Source organism: Topomyia yanbarensis, chromosome 3 (assembly GCF_030247195.1).
Source record: "Topomyia yanbarensis strain Yona2022 chromosome 3, ASM3024719v1, whole genome shotgun sequence".
Lineage (NCBI taxonomy): Eukaryota > Metazoa > Arthropoda > Insecta > Diptera > Culicidae > Topomyia > Topomyia yanbarensis.
Window position 1 is genome coordinate 389,832,866 of NC_080672.1, and position 20,361 is coordinate 389,853,226.

Consider the following 20,361-nt stretch of genomic DNA (forward strand, 5'->3'; position numbering starts at 1 on the left):
TTTGAAACTGCATTGTAAAAAGCTTGAAGTTTTATTTATTTTTAAGAAAACACAGTTTATCTTATACGTCAAGAATTGTGATCATAGTTGATTCTGATGAAACTTTTTACGATTCATCTATATGGGAGACTAAGTATTTTGCAATATTAAACAAATAATTTTTATTCAAGAGCAATATTTAAAAAGGGCGTATGAGATCTTGAAAGCACTACTTTCAAAATATATTGTTTGAAAATCGCCATTTGTGCAGCAAAACTATATGATAGCGAGTTCTAGGGAATTAATTCTTCTGTGTGAATATTTTTTGGTGAAATTTTTCAACAAAAAAACAAGAAAATGTTAATAACTACAACAAAATTCTTAAAAATTCAAATACATTGTAAAAAACAAAAACATAAAAATACAATTACAGAAAAACAATGGCATTTTCTTTGTTAACGAAAGCCCAAAAACTGAAGAAACTGTAATTGCACTATTAGGAAGTTATTATAAAGAAAGCATTTTTAACTTCAAGTATTTTTCTAAATTTCTTAACAGACTTCCCATCCACATCGTCAAGTTTGTACCTATGTGCAGAATTTCGTGCACGCGTTCAACCTCAAGCATGCTTCGTCGCTATGTACAAGTTCGCCTCGAACATCGAACTCAAGCGAACGATGTACAAACTCTAGTTCAAACATTTATGTACGTACACCGGGTGCGTACACGAGAACGATTCGCACAAGGCAAAAAGAGCCAACGCTAGTGATGATGAGAATGAGAAAGGAAAAACTGATGCCACGAACCTGTGTGTAGGCACACCGTGTACGTACACGGAGTTCGGTTGTGCAGGCGAACATGTGCACGTTTTTAGGTACGAAATAGCGTGTTCGAGTTCGTACACAAAATATGAGTTGAATATGAGCACAGAACCAGAGCGAACATTGTGTACTATGTTCATTTGGGTAGAATATTTCTTAGTATTTACCAGTCATAAATATAATTTTCTTATAGAATATTAATGCTAAACATCGTTTCGCAGCAAAATGTTCTTAAGAAAAAAATTCCGAAATATTTACATTTTTTCAACAAAAATATCCATTAGTGAAAATACGCCCTTTTGATAAATTACTCACAAATACTAAACGCAAAAAGTAAAACATGTTTAAAATTTAATTGCAAATAAAAAAAGTTTAAATTATAATTGCATCATAAAGAAAAAAAAACAATTAAAAGTGTGTGTACAACTGTCTTGATATCCTTGCTTCAATAAAAATGCAGTACTGTAATGTGACAGATTCTGGTTGTAACGTGACAGATCATTGTGAATTCTTCATAAAATCGACTACAAAGTTTTTCTTCAGGAAAACTATATTTTAAACTCTTCCTTGTTTTACAAGCTTCAACTTAAAAATGTGTTCATGCAAATTTGGGGGCCAACGGAACAGACTTTTTCAATTTAGTCGGGTAACCTCCAAACTAACCGCGAAAATTGTGTAACGAGACAGACGTATCAAAATGACAATAAAGTGAAAACGGTTCATGATAGAAAAAAACTTTCTGTATAAAAAATATGCGGTTTAGTAACCTTAATAATGTGCAGTTGTGATGGAATCTGGTTTTTTCGTTTTTGCTAACTTATCTTATGAAATATTCGTAAAAATGTAACGTGACAGACAGAAGCCTTGACCATATGTGTAGAGCGATAGAGGTTTTGATCGTTGAAAGTAGCATCCTGGCCCACTGTGCGGCGGCAGAATACTTTTAGTAAGTCTTCCGATATTAAGCGGGTGTCTGGTGTAAAGTTCTCAAACCGAAAGTTATTTTGTTTTGCAATTTTGAAGGCAAGGCAACAATGGATCTTTTGTGTAATGTTATTTATTTATGCATTCATTGTGCACAAAAAACTACAAGGGGTATCCCTATAGGGTTGCACGAATTGTAGACGTAGGACTATACTATTTAATGTAAAATATTTTTTGTGCATTTAGAGTAATAATAAATCAAATATATTTCTTACGTATAGTTTAAGCACAACCAATCAGCAGCGAATGTTTCATATTGAATCAAACCTTCTTGATTATCAGGTCATTTCATTTGTAGTAGGTGATCGAATCTGATTAAACTTATTTGAGAAGAACTGAAGAAAGAAGCCAGAAAACCGTGACCGAACTAATATCTGGAACTAAAGCTTCATAGCACAAGATCAGCTTTTAAAAATTGTAAAAACTTTTCGATTGTGTGTGGTAAAAAACCTGGACCAGTGAAGAAAAAATAAATTTAAAATAATATAATCACTTTTCATGTATAGATCAAGCTGTTTAGTTATATTTTGTCATTATTGTAACTTTCCTAGAGTAGGGGAACTGGTGGTAAAATGAACATGTTAAGCAAAGTAATTAATTTCTAAGTACATGTAATTAGTGATTAAGATACTACAATCACCTTGTATGCTTTTTGTTAGACATGTTTTGTACATAATTGGTGAAAATTCTTCAACATTAAAATATTTTTTCAACCATTATTCTTGAGTTCAAAATATGTCCAAAAATAAGACATGTTTATAGCGTGTGGGTAAAACGAACATGTTGTGGTGGTAAAATGAACACCTAGTGACAATGCTTTTTAAATACAGAATGCCCTGTATGCCTGCAAGCGCAATGTTGTGCATGTGCATTGCATACACAGAGGATATTTTGTAACCAAAAAAAACTTGTCACGTGAAATTTAAAGTCCTTTTCCGATTGAAAATAACGGTCGCGCTCCGTGAAACGCCGTGTTTTTCCCATCTGTCATAATATCGTGATTTTGCATATCGAAGGGCTGAATGATAACACATGTTTTTTTTCCAAAAAACAGCCCTGCATTATTTGTGCAATGCTTTGTGCAGGTTGATTATACAAGTTTCAAGTGGTGCCAAATTCACCACGTTCAGTATATTTTGAAAATTCTTTTTAGATTACAGAATTGATCAAATTGGTCAAACGAGTTAAATTAATCAATCAAATTCTGTTTTAAAAACTGTCCTTAAGTTTAAACCAAAATGGGAGGCTTATTACTAACACTACTTTACTTAATTTCAAGTGCAAAAAGCAAATAAAAGTGCTAGTTAAACCAAAAATTTACTGGCAACCTTATAGCGGCATTTAGGAAGCAGTTGTTGCGGTGTGTACGTTTCAATAACAAATTAATAATTGTGTTCGAGATTATACATAAAAGTGTACTGGAAACGAGCACAACACCAAAGCTAGCAAGTGTTTGAATGGACAAGCTCAGTCGCAGTCACTGGGTAGCGTACATCCACAGCCAGTGTAACAAACTTCTAACTCAGCTACACTGGCTGTGAAAACATATAGATCTGCTCCACCTGCCGTTCAATAGGCAACTGAGCTGTGCGGCCAAATCAGTTCTTTAAATAGTCGATGATGACGTCATTCATACAAGTGTAGCGCGCTAGGTACACAAATCTATCGTGCCGGATTTGGGAAGCGCTATCTTCTGTGTGTAAATGTGCGATATTTTGACTAGGTTGTACATTATTTAAATTTTTAATGCCGTGATATCAAAAATCTTTGGGTTTATCTATTGGAATCTATTCTTAGAAGTATTTCGGGGCGATATATGCAAAAAATTGAAGATTTATCGTGAGATGGCTGAATTTTCGTTACATACCATTTTTGTTCGATGATGGTTATCAACGTTTTTCGGCGAAATAAAATAAATTTTATTTCGCCGAAAAACGTCGTTAACCATCATCGAACATTCGAAAGCGGCGATTATCCATTGTCTACACATACCATTTTTGCAGAATTTGCAAAGTGCACCCCCATAGCGAAAACAAAGACGTAGTCCTACGTCGAAAAATATGTTCAATTCAAACATTTCCACGTCGAGAAACGCCGCGGCGAATATGATGACTTTGGATAAAATTATCTGACACCGGAAATTCAATCAGATTTGTAAAGTTGGAACTTGTAGTTACTCGATGAACAAAAAAAATATAGAAAATTCGAGTTTCGGAAAATGACTTCATGGAAAAGAAAAATCTCATATTTTTCTGTAAAATTCGCTCACTTTTCTTAAATGAAATTTTTTTTTATTCGGTTTTCTGTGGTTCATGGACAGGCTACATGTATTGTGCATATATCAAGTCAATTCGTTGATTAGTTTTTGAGTTATCGTGTTCGCCAATTTGAAAAATTTGAAAAAGCTGTTTCAAGAAAAACACATCAAATTGCATCACGAAAAAAACACTGTAGAAAATCATCCAATGGGGATTTTCTCTTGAACAGTTTAGAGTCTTGAAGTAGTTTAGAGTGTATTGTTTACACTGTATTTTTATCGCTGTCAGTTATTCGAAAATTGTTGAAATCAGCGTGTATGACAGCAAATACGCACGAGGAATGCATGGCTGTTTAAAACAAAAGAAATTTAGCATGGCTACCAAGATTGCAGGCGGCTATTCTAGAGGTTCAATATTAGCAATTAACCGGATAAAAAAGAAGTCGATTTTTTCCCACTATACCAGACCCCCCTTAAGGCATTCAATCTGGCCACAATCTCGAAAGTGGCTCCGTTTTCCATCGACTAACGATGCCAATCCTGGATTAATCTCCTTTTCAATCTTTGAAAAGAGTAATTATTTTGATGCACCCTATAAGCTGTGGTAGAGCCACATGATCCCATCGACAAACGTGGTCGCGATATATTTTCCATCTGAATGGTACGATGTCCTTTGATGAAACAGAGTTCTCGATATATCTGAGATTATCGATCAATTTACTTAGCGACGGTTTCGTTGCACTAATTGCACTTTACTGTTCTGAAGCGACGGTGTCCTATCGCCTCCAAGGAAACCAGTTCTGAATCTTACATCACCACTTAACCACCTAAGCCATTGGCTGGGTGGCACGTACAACCTAAAGTATCTTGTCAAGCGTGCTAATCCAAATGTTCAATAATAAAGTTGCTACTTTTTCTTATCAGGCACTTCACAGCATTTATTGGCAGCTGTTTCCAGTTTAAGTCAATCGGATTATGTTCGAAAGATTGAGTGCTCCCGTTGTTACTTTGTTGACTCAGGTATGAAATAGTTGCTCCATGTGTAATAAAGTATAAAAAAGATTGAGGGCAGCTCGACGGACTCGGCACGGTTTGTTTTAATGCAAATCTTACTAGGGATCAGAATCTTATGTCAAATTTACTTCGACAAGCAATCTGATAATTATTAGAGATGTGAATAGATGCAATTACACTACTAACGTCTCCTTTAGAGAGTTTTTGACATCTATCAGTCGGTCCAACTAACGAATCAAATTCGTTAGTTGGACAAAGGTGTGGCCCAACCAGCGAATCACGACTGTAATTATCCGGAAACCACGTTGATGGCCATATTCAAACGACCGCTCCTAACCCTAATACTAGATCCAACCCAATTCATGATTTGAGAAGTTCGCCAGCATTAGTGTGATTTTAGTTTTAGTCCTCGGTATCGGGAAAACAATTGATTCATCTGTGCATAGCATTTCGATTATCTATTGCCAATCACTTTCAACTTGAATTATAATTATCTACTAATAATATACTATTACAAACAAACTGAATGAAACTTTCAATAATCCATCGGACAAATACTCTTTAAAATTAAATTTTCGCGCCACTCCATTTACAATATCTCACTTTTCTTTCCATCTCTTCCAGGCGGCACCTGCTGGCTGCGGCGGATAGAGAGCACCGGCAAGTGCAACAAGCTGTTCACCCGTAACGTAACCCGGGAGAACTGCTGCCACGCCGGAACCGGGCTCGGGTTCACCGACCGTGACATCACGGATGTGCAGATTTTCTTCGTGAACGCCTTCAACGACGAAATGGACTGCTCGTCGTGTCTGGGTAAGCGCCGCCAGTTGGAGGGAATAGCTAGAATGGAGCTGTTTTGGTTCGTCCCTTCCGGACGTTCCAGAGTCGTAGAATTTTAGCCCTCCAATTGTGTTTTGTATAATTTTTGGTAGTATCCTACTCGGAACAGATAAAACCGACGTCTCTAGCGTTTGACTTTCTGTCTTCTACAGATAGCTGCGAGACGGCAAAGTGTGGTTCCAGCAAGCGTTGCGTTATGAAGAAGGGTCGTCCGAAGTGCATCTGTGCGCCAAGCTGCAAGGCACCGAAGAAGGCTAAGCAGTTGCCGAAGCAAAACATCAAGGTGATCAACTTGAGTGTAAGTCAACGAAACCGCAGACAGTATTTATCGACCGGGCCCCGAACTGCCGAGTCCCGGTCCGGTCCTTCGATCCAGCTCGGAGGAGGATCGAACAACAAGCGTAGCATTCTATTGCTAAGCGACGACCCGTCAACCCACCATTCAAGGACTGTAAAAACTAGCCTAAGTGAGAAAGCGTTGAGCCAAAGAAGTAGTAACGGTAAGCTAGCTAACCCTAAGCATAAGGATAATTTATTGGAATCTGTGACATTAGTAAGTAGTAGAAATAGAGGCAACCGGTCGAAATCGAACTGTTCCGCGGTGGATTCCGCGGACTGCATCCGCCCAACCGACCGGATGGTACTGATGGCGGACGGTCCCATGCAAACCAATACGCTTCCACTAGGTTACGCCAAGAGAAGCCACTCCGAGTCCAGCCCAGTGCTGGTGACGAGTTCAACCGGTTCCAATGTGCGCCACAGAAATCAAAAGGCTTCATTAGCTGGCAGCAACCGAACTGTTTCGACCCACCGTATTCACGATGAACTATCGAGGACGCAACATCACAGCCGAGACTTCGGCAGGCCTCGGTTGCTGCGGCTGACGCCGGGACACGATAATGACACTATTGCGTCGGCGGGCAGCAGCAGTACTATTCCGCGGTTGCACCGGCGACGGCCAAAGTACTTGGATGATACGTTCTACGTGGGAGAGGTGTCCCACTCCCGCCGGAACCGGATGCATGGTGGTGCTGATTTCGATTTTGGCAATGAGATCATGGTAATTTTTTACTTTAACTGAAAGAGATGTGAAATTTGATGGTTTGCCTATTCGTATTTCTTTATTTCACAGCAACATACTGGATTCTACAATCCCGTGTGTGGAACTGATGGGAAAACGTACAAAACGGAGTGCCAGCTGAAGAAACGGGCATGTCGACAGGAGAGCACTACACTAGTGGTGGCCTATAAGGGTCACTGTCAGAGTGAGTATTGTTATAGTCTACAGGTTCATGACTAATAGATAGTCAAATAAAACTTCAAAAAAAAATTCTTTGAACCACATTTTTTTCGATTATCTATTAGTCGAAAACGAGATGTTTGTTTGGCTTGATCCAATCTTCTATAACTAACACATCACTGCTATCGTAGCAAGTCATAATCCCGTACACATTTAAAGTAGTCTCGTGCTGACCATAGTACCAATGACAGATGGGGCGAAGGCAAAGTTGCTTGTGCAACTGTACACCAGCACTGGCAGCTTTAGCAACATGTCACTTCTGAATGTTGCTGGCAAGATGCGCTACATTTACGCCCGTCCTTGCGCCGGTTGACGATTCCGAGCAAACGAGGCAGACGATGATTGCGAGAAAATTGGCGCCTGCTCAACACAGATCACACGTTTTGGTCGCGCGTTGTGTAGATTAGGTGTTAAATAGAATAATGAGCCGCGACAAGGTGTAAACAGCAGTTGCCAATGTTGAAGTGATCTGTGATTTTTAATACATGTTTCGTTTTATGCAGGAAATGTTCTACGACAATTTGACAATTTCTTTTAACGTTTGTCCAATAATGTTTCATATTCAAACATGCTGCAAAAAAAGAAAGTTTTGAATGAAATATTGTGCGAATAATTCATTTTTTTGGGTTTCGACGCAAGTGCCAATACTTTACTTAAGACTTTTTAGATAGAATACAACGGGGAAAACAGAACGAAATGATGAGTTAAACGAAAGTAATTATGTGAAGAAAATTTTCTCCAGAGTCAGAATTTGAACCTGCAACCCTCAGGACTCTGGCCCAATGTACAAACCCTTATGCTATCCCTGGGCTATTATGATATCCTAGGAAGAACACTATTTAATTTCCCCGCAAGATCAGGAATCATTACCGTGTGGCTCAAATGGCACGTTCCCCATGTTGATCGGAGATTTGTGCCTTGCCAAGAATCGTCTTTTCATCATTTCTTTGATGGGAAGGATTGGGGATATGGTATGGTTAGGGGTAAGCAAAATAACAACACAGAACAATTAAAACAGAGCAATCTGCACCCCCGAAGGAATGCTGAAAAATCTGCAGGTGCTACAATAGCAGGAATTAAACTTCCAACCCCCGGAGGGAATTAAAATTTTTATTTGAGCAGTGAGCGGAAATATCAACACCCCGAAACGATAATGAGATAACTGAACGACAACACCCCCTAAGAGTTATTGTTATTCAAATATCGCTTAAACTATGTCTCTTTACCACACTGGGTTAGGAACAATAGCATATCCTTGAGTTTCAGCTCTCTGTCCATAGGTTCGTCTATATATGGAGATCCAAAAATTCGGATGCGCAATTGAATTACTGCTGGGCAGTTACATATAAAATGATATGAAGTTCCGGTATCGGATTCACAAAGATCACACGAATAATACTCAGCACGCTGAATAGTGCCATGTGATAATTGAGTTTGCAATGTCCAGTCACTGCCCTGACTAGAATACTGCAGTTATGCTTGGAAAAATGCAATAAATTCTTTGCCTTTTTATGACTCACATCCGGTAGAAAAGTCTTTGTTTGCAAGCTACGCCAATGGTTGGCATGTTTGGATAGAGCCCAAGAGCGAATCTTGTGCTTTATCCAACTTATAGACAGTGGTAGAACTGGTTCTAGACCAGCGAACTCAATCGCAGCGCCAGCTCTAGCCAATTCCTCCGCCTATTCATTTCCAGTAATACCGGAATGACCGGGCACTCATAAAAGATAGATAGAATTTGAAATGCTAAGTTCTTCGATTTGAGTTCGACATGCGATTACTAATTTCGATCTCAAATCTGCCGAAATAAGTGCTTTCAGGGCAGCCTGACTGTCAGAGCAAAAATAGATTATTATGCCGCAAATTCCATATTGAAGTGCTGATTGTACGAAACACACAGAATTGCAAAGATTTCTGCTTGGAATACGGTACAGTACCTACCAAGCGGATGAGATTGGTTTAATCTCATTTCATGACAATAGACACCAGCACCGGCTCGGCTCTCCTACAAAGAACCGTCAGTATAACAAACTACGTATTCTTCAAGTTGTCGCTCCTTCCAGCCAGACAGTCATTTCTCACAAAGAGGCACTCTCACATTGAAAATTCTAAAAGAAAACTACATGTGAGTGTAAGGTCACTGGGAGCAAGTGTATACTCATCCCAAGTAACTATTTGGGGCCACAGTCTTGTGTGGCTAGTTGCACGATCTATTGGGTTGCTGTTCCAGAGCCCCGTAACCTTAAGACGGTAGGAACAAGAAAGTGCTTCTTGTTTCAGAGGCGGTGGGCGTAGCGTTGTTGGTAAATCGATTGCCTTGTACGCAGCGCACCTGGGTTCGAGTCCCGGCCCTGCACATAGGGTTAGAAATTTTTAATAAGAGATTTTTCTAACCCGAAGAGACGAATGACTTTAAGATTAAAACCTCTATAATCGAAATAAAAAAAATCTTGTTTCAGAAACACATGTAGTGGCTTTATGTTCAAGAGCGCCTCTAGAGCAGCAGTAGGTGTTGTCGAGAACGCACCAGTCCTTGCCATCAACACCATCCTCTGAAGATGAAAAAACTTTGATGGAATTGTCATGACTTCTCCCTTCTGCCACTAAACAAGGCACCCGTATGCCAGTATTGGTCTAACAATTGTTGTGTAGATCCACTGAACTGAAACTGAACCCAAGTACGTTTGAGTCCTCAAGATATGCCGAAAGTCCGTCTACATTGGCCGAAGGCCATGCAAGCTTTCTTGATCCTGAAATCAATGTGAGCTGTCCAATTAAGTTTTGAGTCAAGAATTACCCCAACGTACTTCGTCGCTGTTGTGCTATTTGTAAATTTGTATGGCGTGTCCTAATCGTACATGGAAAATTTTCCATAGAAAAAAATCATCAACTATTAACTTTTATTCATATCTTTGGTTTCATTTCGTCTATAAGCAATTGGTGAGTTGCATTTCGAAGGAAATGAGTCAAGGAATCTAGAAAAAAATAGTTATTTTTGGTTACAGTGTTGCCAAATATGCTATATTTCCAGTTTAAAACTTAAATTACATTTTTCTCAAAGTTCGTGCATTTTCGTTTTGAAAATGATTATGCCATTGTGTTTCTCAGATAGTTTTATATATAAAAACATCTTATACATCAAGATAGTTTGAGCCAATTCCCAGACACAGTCATGTGAACCAAAAAATTAAAAATATCTCAGCACGTTCCTACTATATCTCAGTAACCAAGCAGAATGTCAAAATTCTGTAAACGCCACTTTGTAGACATTTTTTAGACAAGTAATGTGGCATATATAACTCAGTTTACCCCAAAGTGGCGTTTGTCATAGCATAGCACAACAGCGACGACTTAAGATCTGCGTCAATAATTTCAGGGTCAACGAACTGCAACGGAAGAGCTCCGATTGTAATCCTTCGATACGTGAAAAGCATCATTGATGTTTTATTTGAATTAACTGATAGTCCAACGTGAAGACATCATTGCTCAACAACACATAAGGCTTGTTGCATCAAATCAAAAAGTGTGTTAATGCAAATACCGCTGATCACTATATGATAATCATCGGCGAAATCATACTTCGGAAACCCAAGCTCATTAAGTTTCTTCAACAAGCCATAGGCTACAAGGTTCCATAGAAGTGGTGACAGCACTCCACCTTGAGGAAATCTACAGACACTCAGTTTCCTTATCTCTACTTGTCTTAACGATGAGCACAGATGTAGGTTGCTAAGCATTGCGTGTATCCAGTTCGTGATGTATGAAGGTACTCAACGACCTCTTGCTGCTTCCAAAATGGATTCGAAAGAAACGCATCTTCAATAGCGAGAAAAACTTCTAAACTTGATTGCTTTCGTGAAAAAGTTTTTTCAATGTTGTATACAACATTGTGTAAAAGGGTGGTAGTAGACTTCCTCCGCTGATATGCATGTTGCATTGCATGCAGTGGGTGCTCACCCAAGCTAACATCCCGAATGTAGTGGTCGAGTAAACGTTCCACTGATTTGAGAAGGAAGGAGATTAAACTGATCGGTGTAAAGCTCTTTGTCTAGTCATAAGTGATGCGCATGAATTTTACAGTTTTTTCCCGCCACGCTAATGATGTGTATCCTGTTGCGAGAACACAAGTAAGAACCTTTTTCAAAATATGCTTGAAGTGTTCATATGCTTTTTGTAGTAGAACTGGATTGATTCCATCGATTTTTAATATTTATATTCATGAGTCATGTGAGACTTAAGTTCATGATTTCGGGATCTTTGTCACGATTTTTGTAAATTATGTTCACGTCATTGTGATATTCCATTCTTGAGCTCACTTTAGAATTTGACACGTGAAGTAATGTGACTAATGTTCATGTCGGATTTATAAACAATATGACAACATGACAATATAAACTGGATCATAAAAATGTGACTGATTCTCGACATCTGGTTTCATAAACTGGTGGCTCTGTTTTGTATTTTTGGTGCCTAGCACAGTTTTCGTTTTCTATCCGAACATCACAATAAACATTATCAAATGAAAAACGACGTTCGAGGTCCTAGTAGTTTTCTTATATCGGTTACTCGTTCATATTACTAGTCGTCAGAAGCTGGGCATAGCTATATATTTCACGAAAAAACCCAAATTGTGTCAAATAGTCCATGTGAAAATTTCAGCACCATCAGCGTTGCATAAAATAGAAAATGATTAGGGTTATCTTCTAAATATTACAAATAAATCATGAATCCTGTACTAGGAATCAAGAACCAGTTCACGAATCCATGAATAATGTGTTATGATTTTGTGATCTACAAGCCCGAATGGTCAGTCGTGAATATTATACTAGGAATTATAAACCAGTTAACGAACACATGAACACTATTTTATGATTTTGGGAACTATTTCACAAGCACGCAGGCGTGACTATTATACTAAAAATCCTTGACCAGTTCGCTTTTCCATGATTTTGTGAACTATTTGATGAGCACGCACGGTCAGGTATGATTATTTTACTAGCAATCATGAACTAGTTAACGAATATATGAACATAATATCATGATTTTATGAATATTTTATTGATTTAGTGAACTATTTCACGTGCACGCACTGTAATTATTTCATTATTTTGTGAATTATTTCATGAGCACGGATATTGAGTCGTGATTAATATATTCACGATGATTAAAAGGATTCATGAATAATATTCCGAGTTTCGTGAAATAGCTCACGATAAAATGTTTTGATTTTGTGATCCAATTCGCAACCACGAAATCTAGATCATATTCAAAATGTAATAAATCGTGAATCAGTTCACGTCGTATAGTCGTACTCAGAATAATGTTCCTAAATCTATGAATAAATGTCCACAAAATTGTAACCTACGGAACAGGATGAGGGGTTTGACGGTATTGCAAACATCATCAAGCATATGGCGTGTATCAGTGCTACAGAACCTCTAACAGACAATTGCTTTAACATGGTTATTGCAACACGCTTCGATAGTGGTACATCGAGGACACCGAGAGGGCTTATGCATCTTTTTCATGTTCTATGTTTTTTCATACTCTGCACCTGCGCATATTGGAAGTTGTGTGTGTCTATCTGTGTATGTGTTCGTCTGAATATTTTTGACAGTTGGTCAGGGAATGGATGCAGGACTGGCGTATATGATAGAATAGTGACTAATACTTCGGGTGTTCAATTTGTACATTTGGTTCTATTCATTCGGGAAGGTCGGATTGGATAAATTAGGGTACAATGAATTTACCGACTCACGTGAATCATCCATTCCCGGTCAGTATAGCATGATGAAAGTCTAACAGAATGCAATTATCGTTGATGGCAAATATACAACATTTGCTGCATTTGGAGTTCAACTGCATGTTGCATGTGTTTTTCTATCCTTCTTCATTAGTCTGTGTCTTTTGTACATCTATTAGTTTGCTTTTCCAATACTGATGTATACCAAAATGGTATCGGTCAATTTATACCCTTCTAATCAAGCTCTTTGCATTTTTTCTTTATTTGGCATGTTATGATTCCTTTAATTAGTATATCTCTGCTATACTCTACCTATACTTATATAGGTACAAACGCTCGTGGCCTTCGCCATAACACAAAACTGGTCACAAACGCGACCATGCAATTGCAATAGTCCACACATACTTACGCCAGCGATTTCGCCAACATGAAAACACCCCGGTAGTTAAGTAAACGTAGCACCTATGAAATTCCAAACGCGATCTCAAGCATTAACCCACCACTCGGGCGATCATGTAACGGTCCCGTCCGGAAGTCTAACTTCGGTCCTAACAGTCTAGAGTAATGCCTTCGGTTGAACCAATCAAAAAAGTGACACTCATATTCACTAGACGACTCTAGTGATATGAGGAAACGGACTCTCTTCTACCATCTGTACTATACACTAAAAATTAAGCTTCAAATTCACGGTCCACGCGCGATCATTCAAGAATACACGCGTACATGATTTTAAAAACGAAATTATACACACGAAGTCACATACACGTGACAAACACGTTAATATACAAATGCTTGAGCCCTTCGCGACCATCCACGGCATCTACACCCGCGATCTCGCAAACATGATAACATGATAAGGTGAATGTCTCAGCTCCTATAAATTTTGAAACGCGCTCTCAAGCGTGAATCTAAAAACTCCCGCGCTCGCACGATCATGAATCGTTCACTTCCGGAAGTTTCTATCCTTGGTATCAGCCGACTAGGTCCGTGCCTTTATTTGGACCAATTAAAAAAAAGCTCTAGTAATATGGGGTAACTCACTCCCTGTCAGAATGTGAATTCTACACCGGAAACTAACTATCAAAATGAAGTTCGCGTAGCCATCCAAGAACGCACGCGAATATAGGAATGGCCACACGGTTACAAAATCCAGTTTTGTCCGTTTTCGCGTGATCACGAATCGGTCACGTCCGGAAACTATTACCCTCTATCTTAATAACTTATAACAAAAAATAAACCTCATATGCACGTACACCAAAAATAAAGTACTAGATTCAGGGTCCGCGCACGATCATCTAAGAACACACGCGAATATGCGAAAGGCACACGGTTATAAAATAGAATTTATACACGCGAAGTTACATACACGTTAGCACACGCGACATACAAACGCACATGCGATCGAACACGTTATCCTACAAATGCTCGAGCCCTTCGCGGTGATTCTGCAGTGTTTTAGTGGGCGCCATTGCCTGTCTCGTCTACTACTTTCAGAGTAGAGTGCTGCTGTACGAGACCAACGAAGGACAGAAGGGAATGCGAGTCCCAGCGGGCGGCAGCTGCACAGGAAATCATGGTTTTCGCAGACGACGTGTCATTATTGGTGATGGGTGAGACACTAGAAGGTGTCGGTAACGGAGACAATAGACGTGATCGAGAATTGGATGAACGGGTTTCAAGCTGCAGATAGCTCACCACAAGACGGAGGTATTGTTGGTCAGCAGCTGCAAAGCGGTTCAGCGGATGCAGATCACCGTCGGAGGGCACGTCATTACATCGAAGCGTGCACTGAAGCAATTGGGAGTGATAATCGACGTGTGGTTAAGCTTCAATAACCACGTCGACTATGCCTGCGAAAAGTCGGCGAAGGCGACTAACGCAATAGCGAGGATCATGCCAAATGTCTGCGGTCCGAGAAGCAGCACAAGACGTCTGCTTTTCATTGTTTCGTCATCAATACTGCGATATGAGGTTCCTGTCTGGTATGCTGCGCTGAAAATCAAGCGAAACCGTGGAAAGCTGAACAGGACGTTCCGGTTAATGGCCGTACGAATCGCGAGTGCATACAGATGCGCGGCAATATGCGTTATCGCCGGGATGATTCCGATCTACGTCACCCAGGCAGAGGGTATCGAATGTTACAATGATAGAAACACCAGAAAAGTAATGAAAATAGGGAAAATCAATTCGATGGCGGGGTGGCAGCAGGAATGGGACAGTACAGAGAGAGGAAGGTGGACCAGTTTCTGTCGGGCCACGAATGTGGTTTTTAGGCCATAGGCTACTAAAATAAACACAAACTCTCATAGGAGTACCCAGGGAGAAGATTTCCCAAGTATCAGGTGAAACGGATTTTACTTCTTCTTATTGCGACAAGCATTTTGCAAGTTGATCAGGAGGAGTACGTTGTGATAGGTCATTTTTCATATAGACGGGAATCTTAATTCCAACGCTATCACTCTCAACTACGCACAGAGAACTAATTGGGGTCGAATCCTGGCCAAAATTATTTGCTGCTGCAATTGTTGTTATTATACCTTAATTAACTAAAAATAGACAATTACTATTTTTTGGAACAATTTGGCATCTACCCACCTACCAGTGCAGAGACCAATTTTCTATATCCTTTCGAATACTAATAATTTCTAGGTGATCTTTGTGAATACATTTGTTTTTCCAGTTGCATAAACATTTGATCAGTGGGAAAGGGAGAAGAAAAGAGACGCCTGTGCATATTTTCATAGAGATACATTTTGGCAAACATAATATTTGGCCCTACAGCATTTCGGTGTACCTCAAATTAGTAAAAATTTCAATATTTTCAAATCGCTTGGGATTGGTGGATCGGACAAGATCGAAAGTGTTCGAATATTTTTTGTATAGCCGAAATCTTGTTTTGTAATACTGCTTCAGCAACTTTTCCGAATCTAGCCGTATGATGTAACTTTTTTATCATTCAAATTTGGAATAAAATGTTTAAAAAAGGAATTTTTTAAAGTTGGTGCAATACACAGCAAGTCTACTTCTTTTAGTTAGTTTTAAGCTGAAGTTAAACAAACGGTTGTGTTGAATTACGTTTGTAATAATATTGTGTTATTTAATACAGTCATCATCACTAGAAAGCGATTTTGCTGAATATATTACGAAAACGATTAAAATATCCCTTAAAATTTCACCATTGGGTATACATGCAAAAATTCTTTAACAATTATTGATATACTCCTAATTATGCCATGCTATACAGAAGGTTCTTAGGTATGTAAAAAAAATATAACGAAACAAAAAAATCGAAAAAAAATATTTTGGTTTTTGTCCAAGAATTTGTTCTAGTTACTCCTCTGTGCTACGTATCAAAACACGTTCTACAAAACAATACTTTCGGCTTGGGCTACCGTGTAGAATGATTTCAGTACTGCATTGCGTAGGTGATGCTACTGAATATAGGGAGTCCCCGTAAACATAAGCTCCACTTTCACACCCAGAAAATATTCCACTTCACGAAATTCGGTCGTATAGATCTAAATTCAAAATCAACGCCCGCGGCGTTGGGTTGAAGCAATGCTTTTTCATCAACTTATAACGCAAGAATAGATGTAATGTTTCCTTGTTCTCGAGGCAATGCAGACTAGATAGAGAGTTGCTCATTTTGATCGATGGTTGGTCCGACTCGCGTAGAAGTAGAAAGTAGATGAATGGAACCTTCATCCCAAACCTATAACTCACATACTAGTCATAATATGTCGTCAATCTAATAATGTTAGTCACCTTTGAATCTGCTCTAAACTTGACCGATGTGATTTTCTTCCGCTTCATAAATATAGTTTTTGCATCAAATATTTTACAAGTTTTCATTTAATGCCAAGTGTGCGGAATCATTCAGGTTCAATCATTTATTTTTCACTTCAAGAGAAACGTGGATTCACTAAATTTCTCCAATTTAGAAGTTGCCATTTTCTCGGAGATAAACCCTGTGCATTTACACCGAAGCTAAACTTGTTTACTATTTTTTTATTGGACCATTCCTCCACGCATTAATGTAACTCATCTAAAACCGTCTGCCATCTCTTTTTCCAGCAACCTGCCGACTGGTCCAGTGCCCGGAGGGCAAGTACTGCGTCGAGGATCAGCACTCCACCCCGCACTGTGTGACCTGTGCCCGGGACTGTCCGGCGGATTCGAGACCGTCCGCGTTCGCCGCCAAATCGGTGGTGTGCGGCACCGATGGGATCACCTACCGGAGTATCTGCGAGCTGAAGCAGAAGGCCTGCGTGACGGGACGGGCCATCCCGGTTGCGTACCGGGGCCGTTGCATCGGTAAGTCGCCACACCTCACTTTCCGATGAATAATTGCGAGCGCACGCGAATACCAGGTGTCAAAACAAGATCTTAAATTACGCCTCACTCTTGTCTGCTCCGGACCGGACCGGACGCAGACGACAAGACGGTTCCCGTGTCGCGTTCGTGTTCGTGTGCATACTGCGCAACTGGCTGGCCGAGCGGGTTGGTCCTCCTATCCTTCTGGTGGGTCTTTGGACCGAGCAGCTCGAACAAGCTGATGAATGGTTTTTATGTCCGGCCGGCGTGCGGGAAGTAGTTCTGAGTGTGGTAAGCCATCCGAAGCTACTGGTTTTATACAGTCGTTTTATGACGAATCTGCCAGTATAAACATAGTCATTATTAATTTGTTGGTTGTTTCTCCAAGGTAAAAAACCGGCCTCTGTGGGGCTTGGTTGATGAGTCTCGCTCGAGGTACACGTTTCCGATTTACGAAGTGATATTACTTGAACGGAGAAGTGCCAGAAGGCGAACCCCCTGATGAGCGAGTTATTAAAAAGTAATTTGGACCAAATTAGTGCTCGACCTAATTGCATGGTCAACCGGTGTATGCTGGGAGCAGCATGCATAAGCAAGATGTTTTCATTTTCGGGCGGGTTTTAAGAGGCTTTTGTTAATATTCACGCCGTAACTTCATTGATACACTGTGCATTTTTTTTTCGCTTCAAACGAAGTTTGTGGACATGTCGCCTAGCTGGATAAGCTTCCACCCAAATTGCGTTATAAATTAAATCCATTTATGTGTCTGCATCAAGCTCGATTGGTTATATCAATTTGTAAAGGGCCGACAAAGGAACTTCTCGCAAATAAATGCATTTGTAACCCAAAACGAAGCAGAGGGAAGGACAACACATCACCAAGGCAAGGTCAGTAAAAAACGAAGAAACGACGAACGTTGACATTCGCGTTCGATAGCACCGCGATTGTTCACAGAAATTATCCCGAAAATTCCAATCTGATGCAAATTTGCCTCTTCGCGAGCTCCAATCGTTCAGTCACAAATATCCTCCAGCAAATAATAAAATAAAATAAAAACTGCAAAACGTCTAGACTTATTAATGATTTGACTGTTTTCCTCCTCCCTTTCCTCGCCGCACCCACCGATCCATCAGAAATGCATGAGCTGGTGCATTTTATTGTTATTATCTTATGCAATTTGTTTATGCCAGACTGATCGAAGAATGAAAGCGAAGAGAATCGTTCGCCCATCTCTTTCGTGTTGCAGCTTACTTCGAATTGGAACATTTAGGAACATTTGTGTTCTGACCGGTGGGTCGGGTGGGGAGGCCAATGCAGGCTGACGGAACGAGTATCATATCGAAAACCTGAGCAAAAACGCAAAAGAAGTTCATACTCTCTGTCTCTCTCTCTCCCTCTCTGTCTCCCAGCCCATATACCATTGCATATCTGGTAGGTATACGCCAGTTGAAGTTCCGACTCGACTCTTGCATGATATGATGATGGCTGGCAGACGAAATCCTCGCCCGGGTGCCCGGACGAACGAATTCCCCAGCTGCAGTAGATTGCAGTTGAACATGCATTTCATGACCGCTAGAGGTTTTCCAAACATGTTTTCCTCCTCGGTTGTTTCTTCCCCAGCGGGCTCTTGCGCACTTCTTCCACGCCGCCTGGTCGTTGGCAGTGGTTTTGAAGAATTGTGAGGAACTAGCGGAAGGGAGCGATGAGAGGTTCGGATTGAGGCGCCGATCGGTTCTCGATGGGTTTTTTCGACGGCCATCAGATTCGGTCAAATTTAAGCCCACGCGGTCGTAAACCATCCGCCATAAGTAATTTATGTAGCATCAGAGGCCAGAGCCCTGGCCAGCTTCGCGCAGAATTGATCGATGCTTATCATGCTTGCACCTCGCACGAGTGCACCCGAGGAATGATAGCACATCCGAGAAACGATAGTGTTGCAGCCACGCACACAAACACACACACAAACAAGGAATCAAAATAAAAACGAAGAAAGCAAATAAAAGTGAAAATGCCTTTATTAAATATTAATTTAGAGCTAGAGGCGAACAGAGCGAACCGATGCAGAACTGCGATATAGGAAACAATCAAACGTGTGTTTCGAAGAAAAGCACTTACTTCCTTTGTAATATATAATTCCCCAAAGGGAAAAAAATTGGATGAATCAATTTGTTCATGCCGGAATAAATCCTAACTTAAAACAGTAGAATTTTGGTGTCTCGAACTTATCTCGTCAGTTATTGACACCAACATGGGACTCCCAATTTTATCCCCTTTAGGGAGCATATTGTCAGGCATTTGGCCCCCATGCCGACAAACAAGAGTTCTGTACTCGCTTCCCAAGGCATCACCCCGGTCAGCCTGTTGCTTTAGGCGTTCGCATAAGTCGTGTGAACTGTTTGGGTGTAATGTCAATCGGGTACCAATTTGGTACCAGTTACTGAGGGGATTAGTTCGAACGAAGGAAACATACCTAGTTCCAGTGGACAATAATAAGTATAACATCGATATCGGACAATCGCAAGGACCTCGAAATTAGGGGTCGAGACTAACTCGAAAATGAATCCACAATTGTTTTGATCCTGCCAGCGGAAGTCGTTTGGATGCGGATTATTCAAACTCCGCTACAATTAGCAGCAAAACAAGGTTGAATTCCCGGAGATAAATACATATGCAACAATAATTACACCGACTTTCCGCACATATTAATTAGCATGGTTGGTAGTATAGGCCGTTATAGGCGACACGTCTAACACGCAGCAGGTCCCACGCCGTAGCGTCTAAGGTGCTTTATTGCAAGCCATTTCAATCGTATTCCACTACAACAGCATACGCATTGGTAGCGAACTAAGACGGATAACCAGAAATCGACTGTTGGTACTTATTATGGCTAATGATAGTATTCGATTTCAGATACGCAATACAAGATAGCCATACTTTAACCTAGCCCATACCTCATATTGCATATGCTCTATTGGCATGTTCCTCCCCGGAAGGGAAAGGGAGGTGAAATAAAAAAGTAAGGGAATGGAAAATGACAACACACTACAATCACACCACAAAAAAGTAAACAACCAAGATTTTTCACTCCCGAAAGTATAATGAACCCAGC

The 20,361-nt window shown here is 40.1% G+C and overlaps 1 protein-coding gene across 2 annotated transcripts in view; it reads left to right on the forward strand.

Moving 5' to 3' along the window:
• The window catches only part of LOC131693555 (uncharacterized), a 223,172-nt gene that overhangs the window by 162,983 nt on the left and 39,828 nt on the right, over positions 1-20,361 (forward strand). The window contains exons 3-6 of one of the 2 annotated variants that reach the window (XM_058981466.1): positions 5,680-5,868; positions 6,024-6,955; positions 7,028-7,160; positions 17,013-17,252. In XM_058981466.1, coding sequence (XP_058837449.1) covers positions 5,680-5,868; positions 6,024-6,955; positions 7,028-7,160; positions 17,013-17,252 — 1,494 coding nt within the window. The remainder of the gene's footprint in view (positions 1-5,679; positions 5,869-6,023; positions 6,956-7,027; positions 7,161-17,012; positions 17,253-20,361) is intronic. The other variant, XM_058981467.1, reaches the window with a different exon arrangement.